The sequence below is a fragment of the Vombatus ursinus genome, unplaced genomic scaffold, assembly GCF_900497805.2.
Source record: "Vombatus ursinus unplaced genomic scaffold, bare-nosed wombat genome assembly UNPS02014774.1, whole genome shotgun sequence".
NCBI lineage: Eukaryota > Metazoa > Chordata > Mammalia > Diprotodontia > Vombatidae > Vombatus > Vombatus ursinus.
This window is the reverse complement of record NW_020954552.1, coordinates 14,163,624-14,183,123: the sequence shown is the minus strand read 5'-3', so window position 1 is coordinate 14,183,123 and position 19,500 is coordinate 14,163,624. Positions and strand designations below refer to the sequence as shown.

Sequence of the window (19,500 nt, the reverse complement as noted above, 5' to 3'; positions counted from 1 at the left end):
TTTCCCCAAGCCTATTGGTACTTCTTGTCAAGAAGAAACTGGGAGAGGTGGGAGTGCCTGGGGAGGCAGGCGGCCCCTGCTGCAAGAGCCTGGAGCTGCCTGTGCTGCCCCTTCAGCCTGCTTTCCAGAAAACCTGAGCTCTCGTGACTGTGTCTGCAAAGCTCTTCTGGAGCCTGTGAATGAACCCTCCTCCTCTCCTTCCTCCTCCTCCTTCTACTCGAGTTGAGTCTCCTCCTCAGCGCTGACGGTACAATGATATAATAATGATGGGTGTCACAGCCCGCATTTGAACTTGCAGGCGAAGCTGCCTGGGAGCCTCTTCGAGGAGGAACTCCTCTCGGGCGCAGACGCTCAGAATCAGGTGCTCTCCAGCAGGCTCTGGGAGCAAGGAACCCTCCAGGATTCAGCATCTCCTGCAAAGCTTCTTTGAGCATTAATCAAGGAATTTACTGCTTCGTGTGACCACGAGCAACTCTGGAATAACCTCAGCACTGCACTGGGATTCTTTTTTCTTTCCTTTTTACCTTTTTTGCCCCCTAAACTCTGCAGTCAGCCACCTTTAAGGTAATTATGTCTCTTTTGTTCTCCCCTCCCTTTTCTTTTAAAAAAATTGGCTGCTAGGAATCACTTGTGGGCTTTAAAAAACAAAAAAGGAGGACATAGCTATTTGTGACAGTCTTTCCCCCAAGACAAATAAAAGTAGCGGCTTTTAGGTTAAGTTAGGGGAAAGCACAATTTTCCTTAAACAGATTGCAGGTAACTTTTAAAAGTGCATTTTGCAAGAGAAATACAATGGTTAGGAATACAGATGGAATTGTGGTGCTGAAAAGAGCGGGACAAAGAAAACAGGGTGGGAATGGAGAGGAAGATTGGAAGAATTGGGGGAAAGGGGTGTGAAAGACAACTCTCAAAGGAAAGTCTAGGGAGGTGTGACTACACAGTGATTTGAAAAAAAAATGTTTCAATACATAGGCTATTTGGGGAATCAGACATCCAGCTGTTGTCTATGAAAAGTGGATGAAATCTTCCAGAGTGAGTGTTGGCTACCGGGTCTTTTTGCCCCTGGTTTGTGGTTAGTTTCTGGCATTCCTGGAAAGCCACTCTCTGGGCAGCCTCTGGAAGAGGGATTGGGAAGTGACCTGGAGCCTGCATCCTTCCTTTTTTGCTGCAACAGTGGCAGGACGCTAAGAGCAGGCGATCTCCTTTCAGCCACCTGGGGTGTTTAGGGGGAGGTGAGGGTAGAAAGAGATCAAGGGGTCACTGGAGCAAAAATCCTTTCCTTCCACCCCCATCCTCTTGGGAGGAGTAGGGGGGAAAGCTTCCTTCTGCGCCCCTATGTTCTTTTGTCCTACGGGCACACAAGGGGAGCAGTGTGAAATGACTTGGGGATGGGGGTGGGGGTGCGTTTGAAGTGCTGTAGAAACCGGGAAGACGGCGGGAAAAAGCTCTAGCTTGAACCGATCAAGTAAGCTTGTGAACGATCATTTCTCCCCAGAGGAAGCTGATTCGCGGGGTGGGGTGGTGGTGGTGGTAGCAGGAGTTACAGTTGAATTTCCCTAGCATTTCCTGAAAGGGGTGAGGGGCGCGCTCCCCCTCTGCATCCCCTCTCCAACCACTGGACGTCTAATTCAGTGTGAGCTCCCTAGACAAAGGTGGACCGGAAATCCAAAGTCTGCATCTTAACGAGAACTTTGGGATCGGTCCCCATCCCCTGCGAAGCATCCCTCTTTCTGCCTTCTTTTCTTTCTTTGGTCCCTCCCACTTCTTTGCACTGAAGTTGAGCAAGTTTTCTTACTGGGTCAAAGAGTCCGCAGAGAGAGTGAGCCGGGAGCTCGGGGTGGGGGGCAGTCTCCAACTAGGAGTTTCTCGTTGTCCGGCTCAGAAAAACCTCATAATAAGGAAATCAAAAGCTCAGGTCGGGTGCTCTTACGTAGGGGAATTTGGACTCGCTCTCTGTTAAAGGGTGTGGAGTGGTCACTCTGATAGGCAAAAGCGAGAGCAAGAGAAAAATATGTGTCATAGCTGAAACTATTTGCTTTCGGATTCAGCTGTTCAGCGCACACCCGGACTCTGGAGACTGGGAAGAGGGAGATGTCCCTGGGACCCCTAGAAGCTACTAGAGAGGGAAAACTAAGACTGAGCCCAGGATGCCTGAACCCTCTAGCTCACAATGCACTCCCCACACCTAAATACACCCACGGACTCTCCTCCCTCTCCTCTTTGTCTTTCTTTTTCTTCCCTCTGCCACTCTCTTTCTCTTCCCCCTCTATCTGTCTCTGCCTAGGGCTCTTTGGCTAGTGCCTCTCCTCCCTCCCCCACCGCTGACAAATGAATGGGCTGTGTGAAATCCCTGCCTTTCTCCTAGGGCTGGAGGGAGGAGGTGGGGCGCAGCCGCAAATCTGCCCCTCCTCTCCGCTATCGCCTTCAGCAAACCTAGAAGTCTAGGAATCATCTCCCACTTTGTAGCGAGCCGCGGCGCCCCCTGATGGAGAAGCCGGGCTATGCTGAGCCACATCTTCCATTGATTAAACCTCAGGGAGGGAGCCGCCCTCCAAACCATTCATTAATAGAAGAAGAGTTTGGTCTCCCGTTTTTTATTCTTCTACCTACGCAGGCAGATGAAAGAAGGAATTAGGTAGGGGCTTGTGGAACTAATTTACAGTGTAGGGGAAAAAGAGGGATCTTGTCTAATTTTGCTTCAAGGTCTTTTTCTTTTTTTGAGTTACATCTTTCTCCCCAGAACATCCCTGAGATTGGGGTAGCTGTCACAAGCACGAGTGACTGAGCTGAGACTGCAACTTTTTGAAAACGCCTATAGTCCTTTTCCCGACACGCATTTGGCAACACTAAAACCACTAGAGGATGAGGAAAGGGGAAGAGAGGAAAGGGAGAGAGAGAGAGACAGAGAGAGAGAGAGACTGACAGAGACAGACAGAGACAGAGAGAGAGACAGAGACAGAGAGACAGAGACAGAGAGAAAGAGACAGAGAGGGAGAGGGACAGGAAGGAGGAGGAGGAGGGAAACAAGTGAAAGACATCGGACAAGGAGGAGGACGCGAGGAAGCTAGCAGTACCTTGTGGGATAACGACTGGGGTGTTTCATAAATGCTGGCACACTAAACAGTTTGGTTTGGGGGCCATGTCTTATTTTAAGAGTTTATCTAATTCCATCTGCTTTCACAAACGGGTCTATGGCAGAGAGCTCCACAATGAGTGGGGGAGGAGGTAACTGATCTTCATTAGGAGGTGGCCCGGCTCCAAGGACAAAGGCAGGCATCTATTACTTGAGAGTGCTGGCTGGCTCACTCTCCATCCAGCCGCCCAGTCGGCCGGGCACGCTCTTACCCAAGCCCAGGAGAGGGAGCCGGCCTGGCCTCCCTCCCATCTCTGGGTTTTACCCGCCGCCACGTGGACTGAGCCTATCACATCCAGAGAGGTGCCAGAGACATATTGGAGCTTCTCTTTTTAAGTTTCATGTTACTTTCTGAACATGTGTTGTAAAGCTGCACCGGGAGAAAGTTGCTAGTCCGTTTGAGTTTGTCTGGGATTTTGGAGTCATGTTGGGGCTGTCAGTCGCAGCCAGCCCCACCAAACTGCCAACCCAGCTCATAACTCCTCCTCCTCCTCCTCTTCCTCCTCCTCTTCCACAGACATATGTTTTCTATGAGTTCCAATATGCTGCAGGCCAATGAACATATTTGGAAGGAGGGTGGAGGGGTGGAGGGGTGGAGGGAGGCAAAGAGACCCCAAGAACGGGTGTGAATCAAGTACAAACAGCAGTCAGACAGGTGTGGCATGTTCAGACACTCACTGCCTTGCATCCAGATGCTGTTAAAAGGGACTGCACTAAAGGAGTATTTGTTGATGGTTCTTTCATTTATTTATTTTTTTCTTTTTTGAGGAGGGGGTCATCTAAGAAAGTAGGGAGACATTTTAAAATACAGCGTTTTAGAGGAGGAGATGAATAATGGTAAGTGCTCTACTATATTAACGTAGAAATTCATATACAGGTTTTATAGAAATGTTGGTGATTAAAGGAAGATTTCTGACCTTGAAGAAAGTGCAGTCAAATGAAGTTTATTCTGGCTACTATTCAGAGAGTCTAAGGACATAGTTCTCTCTGAGAGAACCCTGACAAAATTTCATCAATTGACAGAATTTTCTTTGGAGTCAGGAGCCTTGAGTTATAATCCTTGCTCATACACTTACTAGTTGTGTGACTCTGGGTAAACTACTTAATCTCTGTGATCCTGAATTGTAAAATATGTATAATGAATACTTGCAATCTGTACTTTAAAGGGTTGCTGTGAGGAGAGATGGGTGACATAGTGCATAGAGTTCCTGGCCTGTAGTCAGGAAGACCTGAGTTCAAATCTGGTCTTAGACACTTACTGGCTGTGTGACCTGGGCAAATCACTTCACCCTGTTTGCCTCAGTTTCCTCATCTGTAAAATGAGCTGGAGAAGGAAATGGCAAACCATTCCAGTATCTTTGACAAGGAAACCCCACAGGGGATCACAAAGAGTCAGACACAACTAAACAACAAAAAATGAGAAAAGCACTTTTGAAAATCTAAAAGTATGATGTAAATTCGAGTTACTCATCTTGAAGCAGTGAAGGGTAGCGGAAAGAGTATAGAACCTGAAACCAGACGATGAGTTTAGCAGCCTAGCTCTACCTGGGTTCTGACATTGGCTAAGCTGTGTGACTTTGGATAAAAGGCATGACCATTCTGGACTTCAGCTAGCTTACCTTTAAAATGAGGTTGGATTAGATGATCTTTAAGGGCCCTTCCAACTGTAATTCCCATGATTCTACTGCAGTCACATCAAAGATTTTTGAGTCCAACCTCCCAAGCTACCCTTTGGCAACTGTCAGCAAAGCCTATCATGAAAATATTGATTTAAATTTGTTCTAAAACAGGAATCTTTGGATTTAGTTAAAACATAATCATGAAGGCACATGGAAAGCAAGTGTTTTTCCAAGCTAAATACTGTTCCTAGACTTGGAAGTGTAGCAACAATGATGAATAAGGCCTTAAAAGATCCAGCTTTTATTCCTCTGCTTTGGATTCAGTTTCTTTGGAAAAGAAAAAAGGAATATTTTACAATATTTTACATTTCCTTGTGAAAAATTCCCCTGGCCCAACAGAAGGATACGGGTGGGCTCCATAGGACTAAATTACTTCCCTAGCAGGAAGTCTGGAGTAGGTACAGTGAATAACAGCTCACATTAAATAACACAATGATAATAATTACTTATTTATATAATGCAATAGCACATACCTTTCCCTGAAACAAATTTGAGAGGTAGGTAGCACAATACTATCTTACCCATTTAACAGATGAGGAAACGAAGAATGGAAGTTCTCTGACCTAGAGGAGTTTTTATACGGGCTAAGGTTTGTTTTTCTAAGTATCTAAAAAAAAATCTTCAAAAATAGTTGATAAGTGGGGTTTCTGGTTTGTTAAAGTTTGAAAGATTCCTACTGATTCTATAGGCATTTATAGGTTTAAGATAGTTCTTAAATGATAGACTCTTAAGAGTTTTACTCACAAACAGAAATAAATACCAAACGATATGAAAGTGTACCTCTCTCAGACTACTATCTAATTATTAAAGTTGTGTCTATTGTTCCTTCCCTTCCCACATGATTTTACTTAGTCCTTCATGGTTAATGATTGGACACTAATTGATCACCAGTGATATATAGAGAACACAAGGTCAACATACTCCCTCTCCCACAGTCATTTAATCCAAGCAACCTTTCAGAGTTAGATTTAAAGCTAATGTTTTCTATTGTGCATAGAGCACATCTCTAGCAATCATATTTAAAGAGGAATATTTTCCTGTTTCAGAGCATAGTTTCACAGACATGCTTCTTTAGAGAAAAATAATGAATGAAGGCATATAGGAGGCCATTACTTCACCACCCACCTAGAGGAAATGGTTAAGACTGACAAATATGTATTGTTAGGGCTTATTGGCTCTGGTTGGAGAAAACATGCTGATTGTTGCATTGGACTGTACCACACCAGGAAATACAAGGCCTTCACTCTTTCTCTGGTTTGAAAACAGAACAAGGGGAAGTAGAGATAAATGTCTTGGCTAGATTCTACTTTGGGTAGCATATTCTGCCAATTTTCTCTTAGAGTCTGGACTGGATAAATTATTTTTTCATTTTTAAGTCCAGTGTTTTCTAGACACTGCTAAGCTGTTATCACTAAATGTGCCAGAAGAGGCTGCATTTCAATGGTAGATACAAGTGATTTCTGTTTAATGTGTTGGTCAATTTTTTTTTTAAAATACCTTCTGGTGTATGCATAAATAAATAAATATAAAAAGTTTATTTTATTTGTAATATTTATAAGAGTGTGGACAGTATGAAATATAATAAATAGTACTCACTCATAAACAATGTAAGAACTAAATATCTAATGAGTATTTTTTAATATTTATTATTATTATTTAATCATAAAAATTCACTGTCTTAGTAAATTTTGAGAGAATACTACTGAAAAAAATACCTTTCCTAAAAACTCTATAAAAATGGGAGAGATTGGTCTTAAAAGATGTATGTATTTGAAAGATGGCAAGATGAGATTTTAAAATCATTTTTCCCCACCCCAGAATTCTGTCATTATGACCTAAGCTTATATTCTAGTAGAAAATAAGACCCTTGAAGATAGGCTCTGTCTCTCTCTCTCTCTGTCTCTCTCTCTCTCTCTCTCTTTTTTTTTTTACTTGTATCCTTAGCCCCTAGGACAAGATTAGCAGGTGCTTAATAAATGCTGATTGATTGATGTTCCATATCAGGAGTGTTCTCAGAATAAACAGAGCCCAGATGATGCCCAGTTCTTGGTCATCTCTTGGTATCTAAGGACAGTAATAATCTTTTACATGCACCCTGGCATTTCCATATTCCTTTCAAGGTGAAGGACAAGTCAACACTAAACAATCTCACCAAAAAATGACATCTCCTTTTGACCCCTTGAATACACTAGTGGGTTGGAGGTACCCCACTGTGAGTGATTCTTCTCAGGAAGTGGTTTCATGGTCACATCATAAAGCTCCTCTCTTCATCACAGTGTCTCTTCTGGTGAGAAGATGCTTCCATGGTAGTCTGAGATTTATCATTTCCATTATGGCTAAAGAATGTCAGGTGATAACTTGTATTCTAGAGTCATTAATCATTCCTCACATTTATAAAGTACCCAATAACCCTGGGAGGTCAATACTTCCAGTATTACTCTCCCTGTTTTATCAATGAGGAAACTGAGGTTTTGACAAGCCAGATGACTTGCCCATAGTCAAGCAACTAGGATTTGTTCTATGAAGTTTGGATTCAGTCAGAGGGCTGCACTTGAGGACCTGGAGGGTCACATGTGGCCTCGAGGTCACAGGTTTCCCACCCCTGGCTACACCCTTATGAAAAGGCATTTATTTATCCAAGGCAAGGTCTGAAGATTGTACTCCCTATATTGCTGTTTACCATACCCTTTGAAGCCTTCAATCAAACATACACAATTTTACTTATTACAAAATGAAACCTACAGCTCACGGAGAGCAGAATTTTCTGGCATCAAAATAGGTATATTTATAGTACGCATATATGCATATACATTGGAGGGAATATCTGCATTGAGCAGATACCAGATCCCCTGGAATATTTATTAAAAAGTAATAATAAAAATGTCCTTTGTGTCTCCCCTTTCTCCTCTCTGCCCCTGAAATAACACCCTAGGCAGCTGTCCACCTAGACCTGCCTCTAGTCATAGGAATCCTGTGTAATCCTTAGAGGCATGAATCTTTCTTCCATTCTCCCATGGATATAGATTGGAGAGTCTGTTGATCTCACTCCATATAATTCCCCATTCATTATAGAATACCAGCCAATGGTTGACTTTAGGTGGCTTCTCTTCCCTTCACCTTCCACTTAGCAGTTGGCTCAAAACAAGACTCAATTCCTATTTACCAAGTTCTTTCCATGGAGCCCTTCTTGTCACCACCTGGAGTTATATTAAATTCCAGATGATGAGCAAGAACAGAAGAATTGGGGGAAGGGAGATGATAAAGAAAAGAAATTTTAGGAGGTTCTTGACATTGAAACTCACTGAAGAGGCAGTAGAAAGGAAAAATTGCCTCCAAAGCTGGGCACACATAGTCCCAAGGAGCACTGGGTCAGTAATTGTGGTATGAATTGTGGAGCTCAGTTGATGTCCTCTACTGAATTAATCATTTTGACTGAATTGACAGGTCATTTAGTTGCCTCTCAGTCTTTCTTCCTCCTCCAAAAAGGTCCTAAACAATACTAGTCATTTCCCCTGAGCAACTAATTTTTTTTTTGCCCAATTTTTTGGACCAGTTTGGCTTGATGAAACTGAATGATTTGGCCAGTTGGGAGCATCCAATAGGGCAAGTGCCAATGAGTGATTCTTTTATCACAGATACTTTTTAAAACTCTTTGAGGACCAATCTTAAATATAATCTATCTTCAGTCTGAGAAAAAGGGTTTCTGATGCATTTCTTAGCTTTGGAAGGCAAGTTCTTCCTCTATTCCTTCCTCTGTACTGCTCCTCCCCAATCTCTGACAACGTCTCCGAATCTTCTTTTATTTCAATTACTTTTCTGTTATTTACTATTAAATTTTTACTTATTTCCCCTTCATATGGTTTATCCTATTGTTGAATAGTTGCAACTTTTTAAAAAAAATTAATGAACCATCTAGGTGTCATGAAGCTAAAATAGAAATATGAAAGAAAAACTCGAAAGAACTGAAATTATAGGAGTTTTATCTCAGACCAATGCCTTTTAAAATGCTTTAATTTTGAAGAAGGACTAAAGAAGAACACGAACTTTGGCTGCTTCTCAGCAAGCCTAAGAAAACCCTATCTAAAAAAGTGTTTCCCCTAGCATACTTACACTTATCAAGGATTGACTCCCAAAACTGATGTAAGACCCCCTGAGAGCACCTCCTTGCATTTTTCCTTGGGTTGAACTTTATTTTTCAAAGTGAAAAGTAAAGGAATATGAAAGAAGGGGTACTTCTATAGCCAAGAAAAAGTCATTTCTTTAAAAGCTCATTATGATCTCTAGAACACAAAATTGACACAATGATAAGGGATTAAGAAGATTCAGGAGCAGATCAGTCAAGAGATCAAAGAAGAGAGAGGGACAGAGACAGAGAGACAGAGATAGATGGAGATTGAGATAGAGATAGAGAGATCATAGATTTTAGAACTGAAGGAGACCTTAGAGGTGGTTTAGTCCAATACCCTCATTTTACAGATGAGGAAACTGAAGCCTGGAGAGGTTATATGACTTACTGAATTTTGCACATGAAATGAGTGGCAGAACAAGGATCTGAACTTAGTTTCTTTGACTCTAGATATAGTAATCTTATGAATGCACCAATCCCCATAACTAAACTGTAAAGGCTGTTGATCTTTCTTATCTTTGGGCAGTATTCCTTCTATACATTTTGCAAGACTAGACTCTGGGCAGCTGAGGTTTGTGGTATTTTATGTAGATTCAGGGCATGGATCCAGGCCTGAGAAGAGAAGAGAAACCCTTTAGGAGGTGGGAAGAGTTCTAAAATGAGGCTGTTCTTCATATGTAAAACTCTTTCTATTACTTTCCCTTTTCCGGAAAAAACTCAAATAGCTATGGTAGAAAAGCATTTTCACACCATCACTATTCTACTCCCTCAAAAAAAAAATCGGGTATTGATATTACAGGTCTAGGACCTAGAGTCAGGAAGACACAAGTCCAAATCCGGCCTTAGACACTTGCTAGCTGTGTGACTTTGGGTGGATCGCTTAACTGCTATCTGCCTCAGTTTCTTCATTTGTAAAATGAAGATAATAATAGCACCCACCTCCTAGGGCTACTGAACAGATAAAAATGAGATAATATTTGTAAAGTACTTTGTAAATCTTTATTACTATTACTACCACTGTTACTACTATTATTATTACTATTAATTTGCTGAGTATGTGCCCCAAGGCCCCACAATCCCCAAATGAATATTTCTCATTGTTACTTACAATTACAATATTAAGAGTCTTCTCCCAGTTTTCTGAGCTATGCCTTCTCTCCTCTGGCATCATCACTGCACTGTCCCATCTGCTGCCCTAAGCAGGCATCTTCTTCCCTTCTCACTCTAAATCTATGATCCTTATAATCCAACTGTTCTGGATATCCGTAGTTCTCCCCTCTAAAGTCCTCTAGATTCTAGTAGAAGAAGTCCAAGAATCCAGCCCACAGTCTGGTCAGTGGCTGTAGCTCTGTCCTTCAGAAGGTACAGCTCTGGCAATATCCATGAATCTCCTGAGGTTCTCTACTTTCTTTTTTAAAAAAATTTTTATTAATTTATTTTGATTTATCAATAATCACTTCCATATGCTTTTGAGTCTAAAATTTTTCTCCCCCTTCCCACCACCCTCCCCAAGACGGCGCACAATCTGATATAGGCTATACATTTACATTCCTATTAAACATATTTTCACATTAGTGATGTTGTAAGTAAAAATTAAAACCAATAGGAGGAACCATCAGAAAGAGAAAACAAAACTCAACAGAAGAGAAAAAAAAATAGCAATTCAACTTCCATAGTTCTTTCTTTGGATGTGGATAGCATTTTCCATCACGAGGCCTCTGGAAATGTCTTAGATCCTTGTATTGCTGGGAAGGGTTAAGTTTATCAATATTAGTCATCGCACAATGTGGCTGTTATTGTGTACAATGCTCTCTTGGTTCTGCTCACTTCACTCAGCATCAGACTATATAAGTCTTTCCAGGTTTTTGTGAAGTCAGCCTGTTCATCATTTCTTAGGTTCTCTATTTTCTAGCAGAAGTCCAATATTTCCTTTCCTAGTTCCTTAGCTGGTCAGTAGCAATAGCTGTGTCCTTCTGAATGCTCAGCTCTGGCAATGCTGGGTGTCAGACTAGGCATCTCCCCTTTGTCTTCAAACCAGTGACCTTTGCATGCTTACAGACCACTCACCCAGGAAGTAGAGCTTGTGTCCCCTCCAGAGAAGAGCATTATAGGGACACTGATATTATTTGCAGATAGGGTAACTATAAACTCACCCTACTCCTAATGCACTTCCTGCTTTCAAAATTAAAGTTCACTATCTCTTCCCAAGGCAATATTCCCTGCTGCTCCCAAGATTTTTCAGATATTACTCCAGTAGAGCCATGACTTCTCCTTCCAAGGGGATCACAGCCAATTAACTTATACTTTCTCATATGGGAAGACCCTTGTCCGTTTCTCCCCATGGATCATCAGTAAAAGGTCCACATCTTAGAGGTCCTCCTCCAAGTAGTTTAACATTATGTGAGATCCAGTGCAGTACTCTAGCTGTCTTTCTGTTATCACTGGCCTCACCATTCCCCATGTTCTTAAGCATTTGGTTGGAATTTTCCAAATCCCTTGTGGCTGAAGGCAGGCCAGTACTAGTCACCAGTTACACAGTAGGTTCCTCAAAAAGCAAGACCACAGTTCTCCCAGATAAGCTTGAGGGAGATCATAGCTCAGAGTTCTCTCTTAATCTAACATAGGGAGATATAGTTTCTAGTTTTTTGTTGCTTCTTTAAGGAAATCTCATATTTAAAGATTACAGAAAGTTGGACTGGATTTCCCATTTCCCAGGAGTATTTAAATTACGTTCATTCATTCCTTTAACTAACATCCGTTTGCTTAATGTACAAGATTAATTTACAGGCCAAACAGATCCTCTGGCCAGAATATTCTCATAATAAATCCAGGACGTTTTGAATATTTTGCACTAAAACCAGAGACGTGAAAGAGACATATGGCCTAAGAGAGACTTTAGAGAATATTTAGTCCAACTCTATTATTTTGTAGATGAGGAAACTGAGGCCTAAAGGCATCAAATTAGTGGCAAAACCAGAACTAGAAAACCAGACTGTATCTCTGATCTATAGCCATCCCACTGCCCCTTTAGCAGTATTTCAACAGAATTCTTTAACAGTCCCAATCAGTTGAGAACTATTCATAACTGGTATTGTAGAAAGAGACAGCCAGGTGGCACAGTAGATAGAGTGCTGGGCCTGGAGTCAGGAAAACTTGAGTTCAAATCTAACCTCAGACACTTCCTGGGCAGTGACTTAACCCCGTTTGTCTCAGTTTCCTTATTTGTAAAATGAGCTAGAGAAGGAAATGGCAAACCACTCCAGTATCTTTGTCAAGAAAATCAGACACAACTGAAGCAACTCAGCAACAACAAAAACATGTAAATAGGAACTATGTGCTATTTAATCTTAAAATTTTAAGTAAAATCTGAGAAATTAGTACATTATCCACTATGTATAAAAATGACTTTTAGGTCCAGCCTATGATTCATATTGGCTGCATGACCCTAGGTCACTTACATTTTTAGTGCCGCAAGTAACTGAAACTTTAAGTCGCAGAATAGCCACATTGTTAAGCATTGCTAAAAGGGGTTTCCTCACCATCTGTCTACCTCTCTCCCCCCTCACATCAATAGAATCATAGGTCCAGATAAACACACACACACACACACACATACACACATGCATAAGGAAGGGTAAAATCCATTATGAAACTGGGTTTAAATTTATTTTCAAGAACACTGGGCAATATTAAGTCAGTTCAATTTAACAAGCATTTCTTAGGATCCTACTACATATACAGCACTGTGCTAGATGCGGGGGTACAAAAAAACCCAACAAAGCAAGTAGCTTACTTTCTATCCTGAATACTTTAGCAATGTTAATCAGGAAGGAGTAAAGGAGGTTGGCATCAAGAGCATGACCTTAAAAATATGGAGTTCAGATATTGTTCTATAGATTACTCTTTGGCCTCTAGATACCCATGTGAGTAATAACATTGATACTTTCCATCCATTACCTATTTCTTTCTTTGTCTACCCCTAGACTTCAGAACTACTGAAACAGTTCTGGTACATTTATTGCAAATACCAATCCCTTTTGTTAAGGAACAGCTTGTGGTTTTGGCCATCTGGCCATCTAGAAATTAGACTTTTTTTTTTAATAAGGAACTAGACCGCAGTCTTACTCTCTGATTTCATACCATATACATGAGACATGAGTCACATAGGGTGGAGTCAATTTTTCTTTTCCTAAGAAAAGTTTCTATCCTACTTCTTTCTCATTTGATATAAATTATCCTTTTTCAACATCTCCATCCTGTTGCCTCCCCCTTTCCTTCTTTCTTCATCCATGATCAACTTCCTGCCTCTAAAGAGCTTTGTGGTCACTATTCTGATCCTGCTACCCAGCTGTTCATTGTTTAGGCTATGGTCTATATAGCTTCTCTGACCAACTGTGGTTGTTTCACAGAACCACATTGTCATATATCCTCAGAACTGGTTTAGGAAAGGCTATTTGGTAACTACTGATTTGGGTGAGATTCAAACTGATCATTAAAATGTCAAGGCAGTGAGCCAAATGATAATTCCTCCAAATGTAGACAAACCCAGTTCCTGTTATGAATTGGACTTCTGGAAGATTACTTGTGACTTCCTAATGACTTGCAGCTCTTCATGAACTTGAATACTTTTGATTTACTTTATATTTTACTTTGTTTCTAGGTCAAGATGTTATTAAGCATAAAAAATATTTTATGGATATACTCTACATTGGTTGTAATACATGCAGTACGTGAAGGTGAGTAAAGGGGGTAAACTTCCAGAGGTGATTTCTGAATATGGAATTTGAGTGCTTAAGGTGAAATGGGAATATGGATTTGCTGAAAATAAAGACTAGTTTTTCATACCTCTACTGCTAGGAACTTTTAGTTAATAAGGTTTGTCTCTGGATGACACTGGGCCTCATAGTTGCACTTTTAAGATAACAAACTTCCCAGGGAAAACATGTTCATTTTCAGCATATTTATAAACTAATTTCAATCTCATGGCAAATGGTAATGAGTAGAACTAGAAATGGTTTTCTCCATCATTTTTAAAGATAAAAATAGCAAACTTTTCAAAGGTTTCTTTTCAAAAACAGAGATTGTCATGTAATCAAACAAGTTCTCATGTCAAAGAGAAAAGGGCAAAGGATGAAATATTGTATAGAGTTTTCAAGTCTGACTCAAGAAAACTATTATTTCCTACTTAACACGTCATTTTCCCCATCTTTCATTAAACACTCATCAGACTGGAAATTGTATAGGTGCATTAAATAAAAATAGATAAAGAAAAGACAGGCAAACATATTTTCACTTTAATTTAGAGACTTTGTAATTTAAATATATGTATCCTACATTATATAAGCTATATATCCTAGCTTTATTTTAACCCAAGTAAAGGAATTATGGTTTTAATTCCATAAACATTTATATAGCACTTTAAGATTTACTAAACATATTATATACATTATCTCTTCTGAACCTCCTAATGACCCTGTAAAATATGATAGTATAAATGTTATCATCCTCATTTTACAGATGGGGAATTAAGACTCAGAGAAATAAAGCGATTCATCAATGTCACTAAGTTAAGTGACAGAGCTGAACCTTTAAAGAAAAAGGTCTGATTAGAATCTATTTGTAAAGTTATTGACCCTGACCAGACTGTCCCTTCAGTGTGAACATATGACCCATTTTCATTGTTACTGGTTGATTATTAAATATTAGTTATACCAGTGGCGTTACTGATTGTCATGACAGTAACTATGGTAAACCCATTGTCTAGTCTTCTTCTATTGTGATGCTTAAGTCAATAGTCAGAGATTAGATCCCAAAGAAAGCATGAGCAAAAGTTCTACTCTGTTCACTTCTAGTGGTAGTGTCATTTACTACACTGACCTCCACTTGTGAGTGACAGCAAAAAGTGAAGAGGGATACAGGATTTGGAATTCTTTGCAAAGCCAAATGATCTGTGTGGTGGGCTTTGTTAGCTAGGAGAAAAAGCAACTGTGGCTTGACCCTCTGCCTGTTGCCTAGTGTTATGGGAATATGCCTGACTTTCCTTTCTGAAGGACCTACACATAGCTGAAACTTAGACATCAGGGTTGTATCCGTGATAACAGGTATAGCTCACTGCTGTACATTCAGTTAACTTGTGAAGCCAAAGGGCCCAGATGCACTTAATGGTCTATTTTTTTTGTTGTTTTTTTTGTTGCTGTTGTTGTTGTTTTTAGGCAATTGGGGTTAAATGACTTGCCCAGGGTCACACAGCTAATAAGTGTCGAGTGTTTGGTCTGAGGCCAGATTTGAACTCAGGTCCTCCTGACTTCAGGGCCGGTGCTCTAACCGTTGCCCCACCTAGCTGCCCCCACTTAATAGTCTATTAACAAACAGTCTGGAAGCTGTTTAATAAGTTGCAAGGTGTCAAGTGAAAATGAAGCTCATAGAGAGGGAATGTAGGTGAGACTATGGAGGTAAGACATGGAGATTTTTGACATGGTCACAAGATTAGATTAAGTAAGGGTATGATATAAAAGCAATAGAAACAGGTATTATGATCCAATAATGATATTTGGAATAGGATTTATACCTACGATTTCACTGGTATTAAGAATTTCTGGGTGAAGGAACTTCCCTTGCCAATGGAGCTTGGCACTTGCTCTGCAATTTAAAATATCAGAGAGTTGCCTAGAGCACAGAGGTTAAGTGAGTCACCGAGGCTCACAGAACCAGTGTGTTTCAGAGGCAAAACTTGAACCCAGGTCTTTCTGGCTTCAAGGATGACTCACTAGACACTATACCATGATGCCTTTGTTTAAAAACAAAAGAAAGCAATAACCCCAAATCACATGAGCAATAGCTCCCAGGGATTATTTTATAGTCAACATGGACACACCCTTTGGGTTGTAATAGATAGGTATCAACTCTTCCTTTGGGTTAATTTCAAGAAAATTTTGTATCTTCAGGTGAAAAAGAATATAAGATGTGAAAAGTATTTGTATAACACTAGCAAGATACACAACATTAATCTGTGTCATCAGGTCCAATAGTTCCGTACTAAGTTTTACCCTGTTTATCCGAAGGCACCCAAGGGATTAATGACTAAAATTAATGAACACTTTGTCTATTGATCATTAACTTTATGTTTGCTCATGGAGAGCTGTTTGTCCTTATGAGGTTGTGAACTGACCTAGTGACTGATTAAGACAAGAGTTCATGTAAGCTGGTGGAGGTCATGAGGGAGTGTGCCATAGAGAAAACCCTATATATTTGGACAGGGCAGTAAATTTTCATACTGTTGGACACATATATATTTTATATTTTATATATAAAACCAATTTTTTGCAGGGTCCTTTGGTCACATTGTGCAGATGGAATGTACATCATGCCTTTTGCTAGACTTACTGACAGAATAGAAGTAATCGATCCTGCAGTATTTAAAACCAGGTTTACATCCCTTTCCTTTACTGCACTCACTTCCACCACAACCATCTGTTGAGAACAGTGAGTTTTTTGTTAGGATTTATTTTATTATTTTCATTGTCAAAGTTTCATATAAGCTCCTATAGGTAGATTTTTTAAACTGTCTATAAACATTATATTCTAAAGAACTAAATTTCCTTCTTAAAATATTTAGATTTAGAGAACCTAGTTCTTTGGCCTCAACATATTACACCAGATTTAATGCACAAGAGACTTGGCCACACAGATATTTGTTAATACTTCTGCTAAACTTGGACTCTGGAAGACTATGCATTCACATCCAACAAAATCTTTTAATTACCCTATGCCTATAAACTTGTATTAAAATAAATATTTCTTGGCAAATATGCTTTCATTCAACATTCAGTTCCAGCATGTTTTCTACCATACCAATGGCCTCAGTGTCAGAAACATCCATTGGTTATTTGAGACCTAACCCTTTTCTGGCCCACAATCAAAGACTAGCTTAAAAAAAGCTGGACCTGTGATTCCATCAATGCAGGGGGCTCCTAGTGAAGAACTCCCTCCACCAATACAGATTGGTACCGACACTGCATCTTATAGCCTGAAAAAGTTCCTAGGGGGAGGAGGGGCAGCTAGGTGGTGCAATGGATAGAGCTCTGACCATGGAGTCAGGAGGACCTGAGTTCAAATCTGGCCTCAGACATTTGACACTTACTAGCTGTGTGACCCTGGGCAAGTCACTTAACCTCGATTGCCTCACCAAAAAAAGCAAAAAAAAAAGTTACTTGGGACACTGAGAGTATAAATGACTTGTCCAGGGTCATGTGAACAGTGTGTGTCAGAGGTTGAATTTGAACCCAGGTTTTGATGACTTTCTATCCATTAATTAACACTGTCTCTAAACAATGGATGAGCTATGCCTCACAGTTTATGGATACAATACAGGTATGATAAAACATTTATTAGATGCCTACTATTTGCACAGCACTATGCTAGGTTCTATAAATGATAAAAAGTTTAAATAACATATGGTCTCTGCTATCAATGAACTTACAGTCTGGTAGATATAGGTTGGTATAGATGCACATTTAAAGGATGGAGGCTCTTTATCTCAACCCTCTTTGTGGGGAAGGGTTTAACTTTTTTGAGGAGGTAGGGAGTGAAAGGTTCTGTGATCTACACACTAATAAAATTATGATGAAAATATATTTTATGAGAAGCAAATATTTAATTCTTTAAAAAAATCAATTAAAATTATTCTTCATATAAGCAGACTTACACCAATATTCAAAATACAAACCAATAATTTTAAATCACTTTAAAAGCCCCAAAACATCCTTGGGTTAAAAATATTGAAGATCCCTACCTACCTATCTAATGATCAACATCTTCTCTAAAGGAATAGGAGACAGATTAAGTCCATATACAATAAGCATCTACTGTGAAATACTTGAAGTTACATGTATTTTACAAGACTGAATTTGCTTAAAAAAAAAAGGCACTTTGTGGCCCTGGATAAGTCATTTAAACTATCTTTATCATTTAAACTTATGTTTCCTCATCTGTAAATGAAAGGATTTATACTAATATGATCACTTTTCCAAACTGAAGTTTCTGCAATTTTTATTTTCTCATTATTTAAAATGAACAGAACTCTGATCTTACACGTGTGTGTTTTGTAAGAAAAGAAAGAATTTCATTGGGTACATGAAATATCACCAGAAAATATTCTAATAAAAATTATACACATTGAGAAGTTCCTACTAGTGGGTTTTCTTTTTATGACAGACTTTATAGAAGAAAGAATTCCAGGACTAACATCTGTAGAAACAAATAGACAAGTCACCAATTGTTATTTACAGCAAAAGAGAATTTTGGTTTTGAAATAAAAAAAAGTACTTGGTCTGTCATTTTACTTAATATTAAAGCTTATAATATTTGACATTTGCCTAAGACCTTATATACATTTTCTTACAATAACCCTGTGAGATAGGTGATACAGATAGTTATAGCCATTTTTAAGATGAGGAAACTGAGCCTTAATGGAGTTAGGTGACTTACCCATAGTCAAATAGCTAGTAAGATCAGAAGTAGGACTTGAACCTAGCTTTTCCTACCAACTATCCAGCATTCTGTATACTCTTGTAAATGGTTTTTCTATAGATCCAAGGTCACACACACACACACACACACACACACACACACACACACAGAATGAAGACAGAATGCCAACAATTGATGGATATGACTATTATTCAGACATTTCATAAAGATGTGTTGACCTACAGCTCCTCTTTTAGAAGAGAAACTCTATCTGTATTACATTTCATAATGAATTTAGGGACATCAGTTTGATTTCATAGGAAAAAAAAGGATTGACTTCACTCTTTGTTAAAGAAAGCCTGAAAAGAAATACCTGAGTCTAATCTAAAGAGCATAATTTCTAATCATGATAGTTTTTTTAAGCAGTCAGCAAGAAAATACCAAAGTTTTAACTTTGGAACACAAAAGTCATTTGGAAAAGCATGTCTGATTTGGGTAGAAAGTATGGGTGACACAGTCACCACATAGAATGATGTCATTGAAGCAGTTAGAGGACCACTCGCTCCAATGTCCCATTCACAAAGTTGTCTCTTTAATAAGAAAAAAAAAGTTGAATATATTAGTCCCTCTTGAAATGAACTTAAGGTGGACTATGTTTAAACTGAATAGTCCTCAAATTAAAAAAGTACTTTTTATAAATTGAATGAAAATATTTCCAAAGGATTATACTTCAACAATCTCAAGTATTTCAACCTGTATTTCTCAAGTCAATAGTAAACAACGCATATTTTAAAGTTTGTATTAGATCAGTGATTTTCCTCAGATGAATCTTATATTGGTGAGCCCCTAAATTCTGCTTACTTTTGTATGAACATGTTCCTTACAGATGAATTTTAATGTTGTGGGTAGGAAGCAATAATTTCAATTCAATTCAATAAATATGTATTAAATGCCTACTATATTAAAGAGGCTGCCCTAGGTGCTGGGGATACAAAGAAAGCCCCTTACTTAAAAGACTTTATATTGTACAGGTTTTACATTCAACCAGTAGTTTTTTTTTTTTATACAGAATGAAACATCGTGAAGGTGGTACC

The 19,500-nt window shown here is 39.3% G+C and overlaps 1 protein-coding gene across 2 annotated transcripts in view; it reads left to right on the top strand.

The window, feature by feature from the left end:
* The first annotated feature begins 297 nt into the window (after positions 1-297).
* VCAN (versican) overlaps positions 298-19,500 on the top strand; it is a 134,546-nt gene continuing 115,343 nt past the window's right edge. For both annotated transcript variants that reach the window (XM_027864169.1, XM_027864170.1), the window contains exons 1-2: positions 298-564; positions 13,599-13,674. In XM_027864169.1, the coding sequence (XP_027719970.1) occupies positions 13,605-13,674 (70 nt within the window). In that variant the 5' untranslated portion in view covers positions 298-564; positions 13,599-13,604. The remainder of the gene's footprint in view (positions 565-13,598; positions 13,675-19,500) is intronic.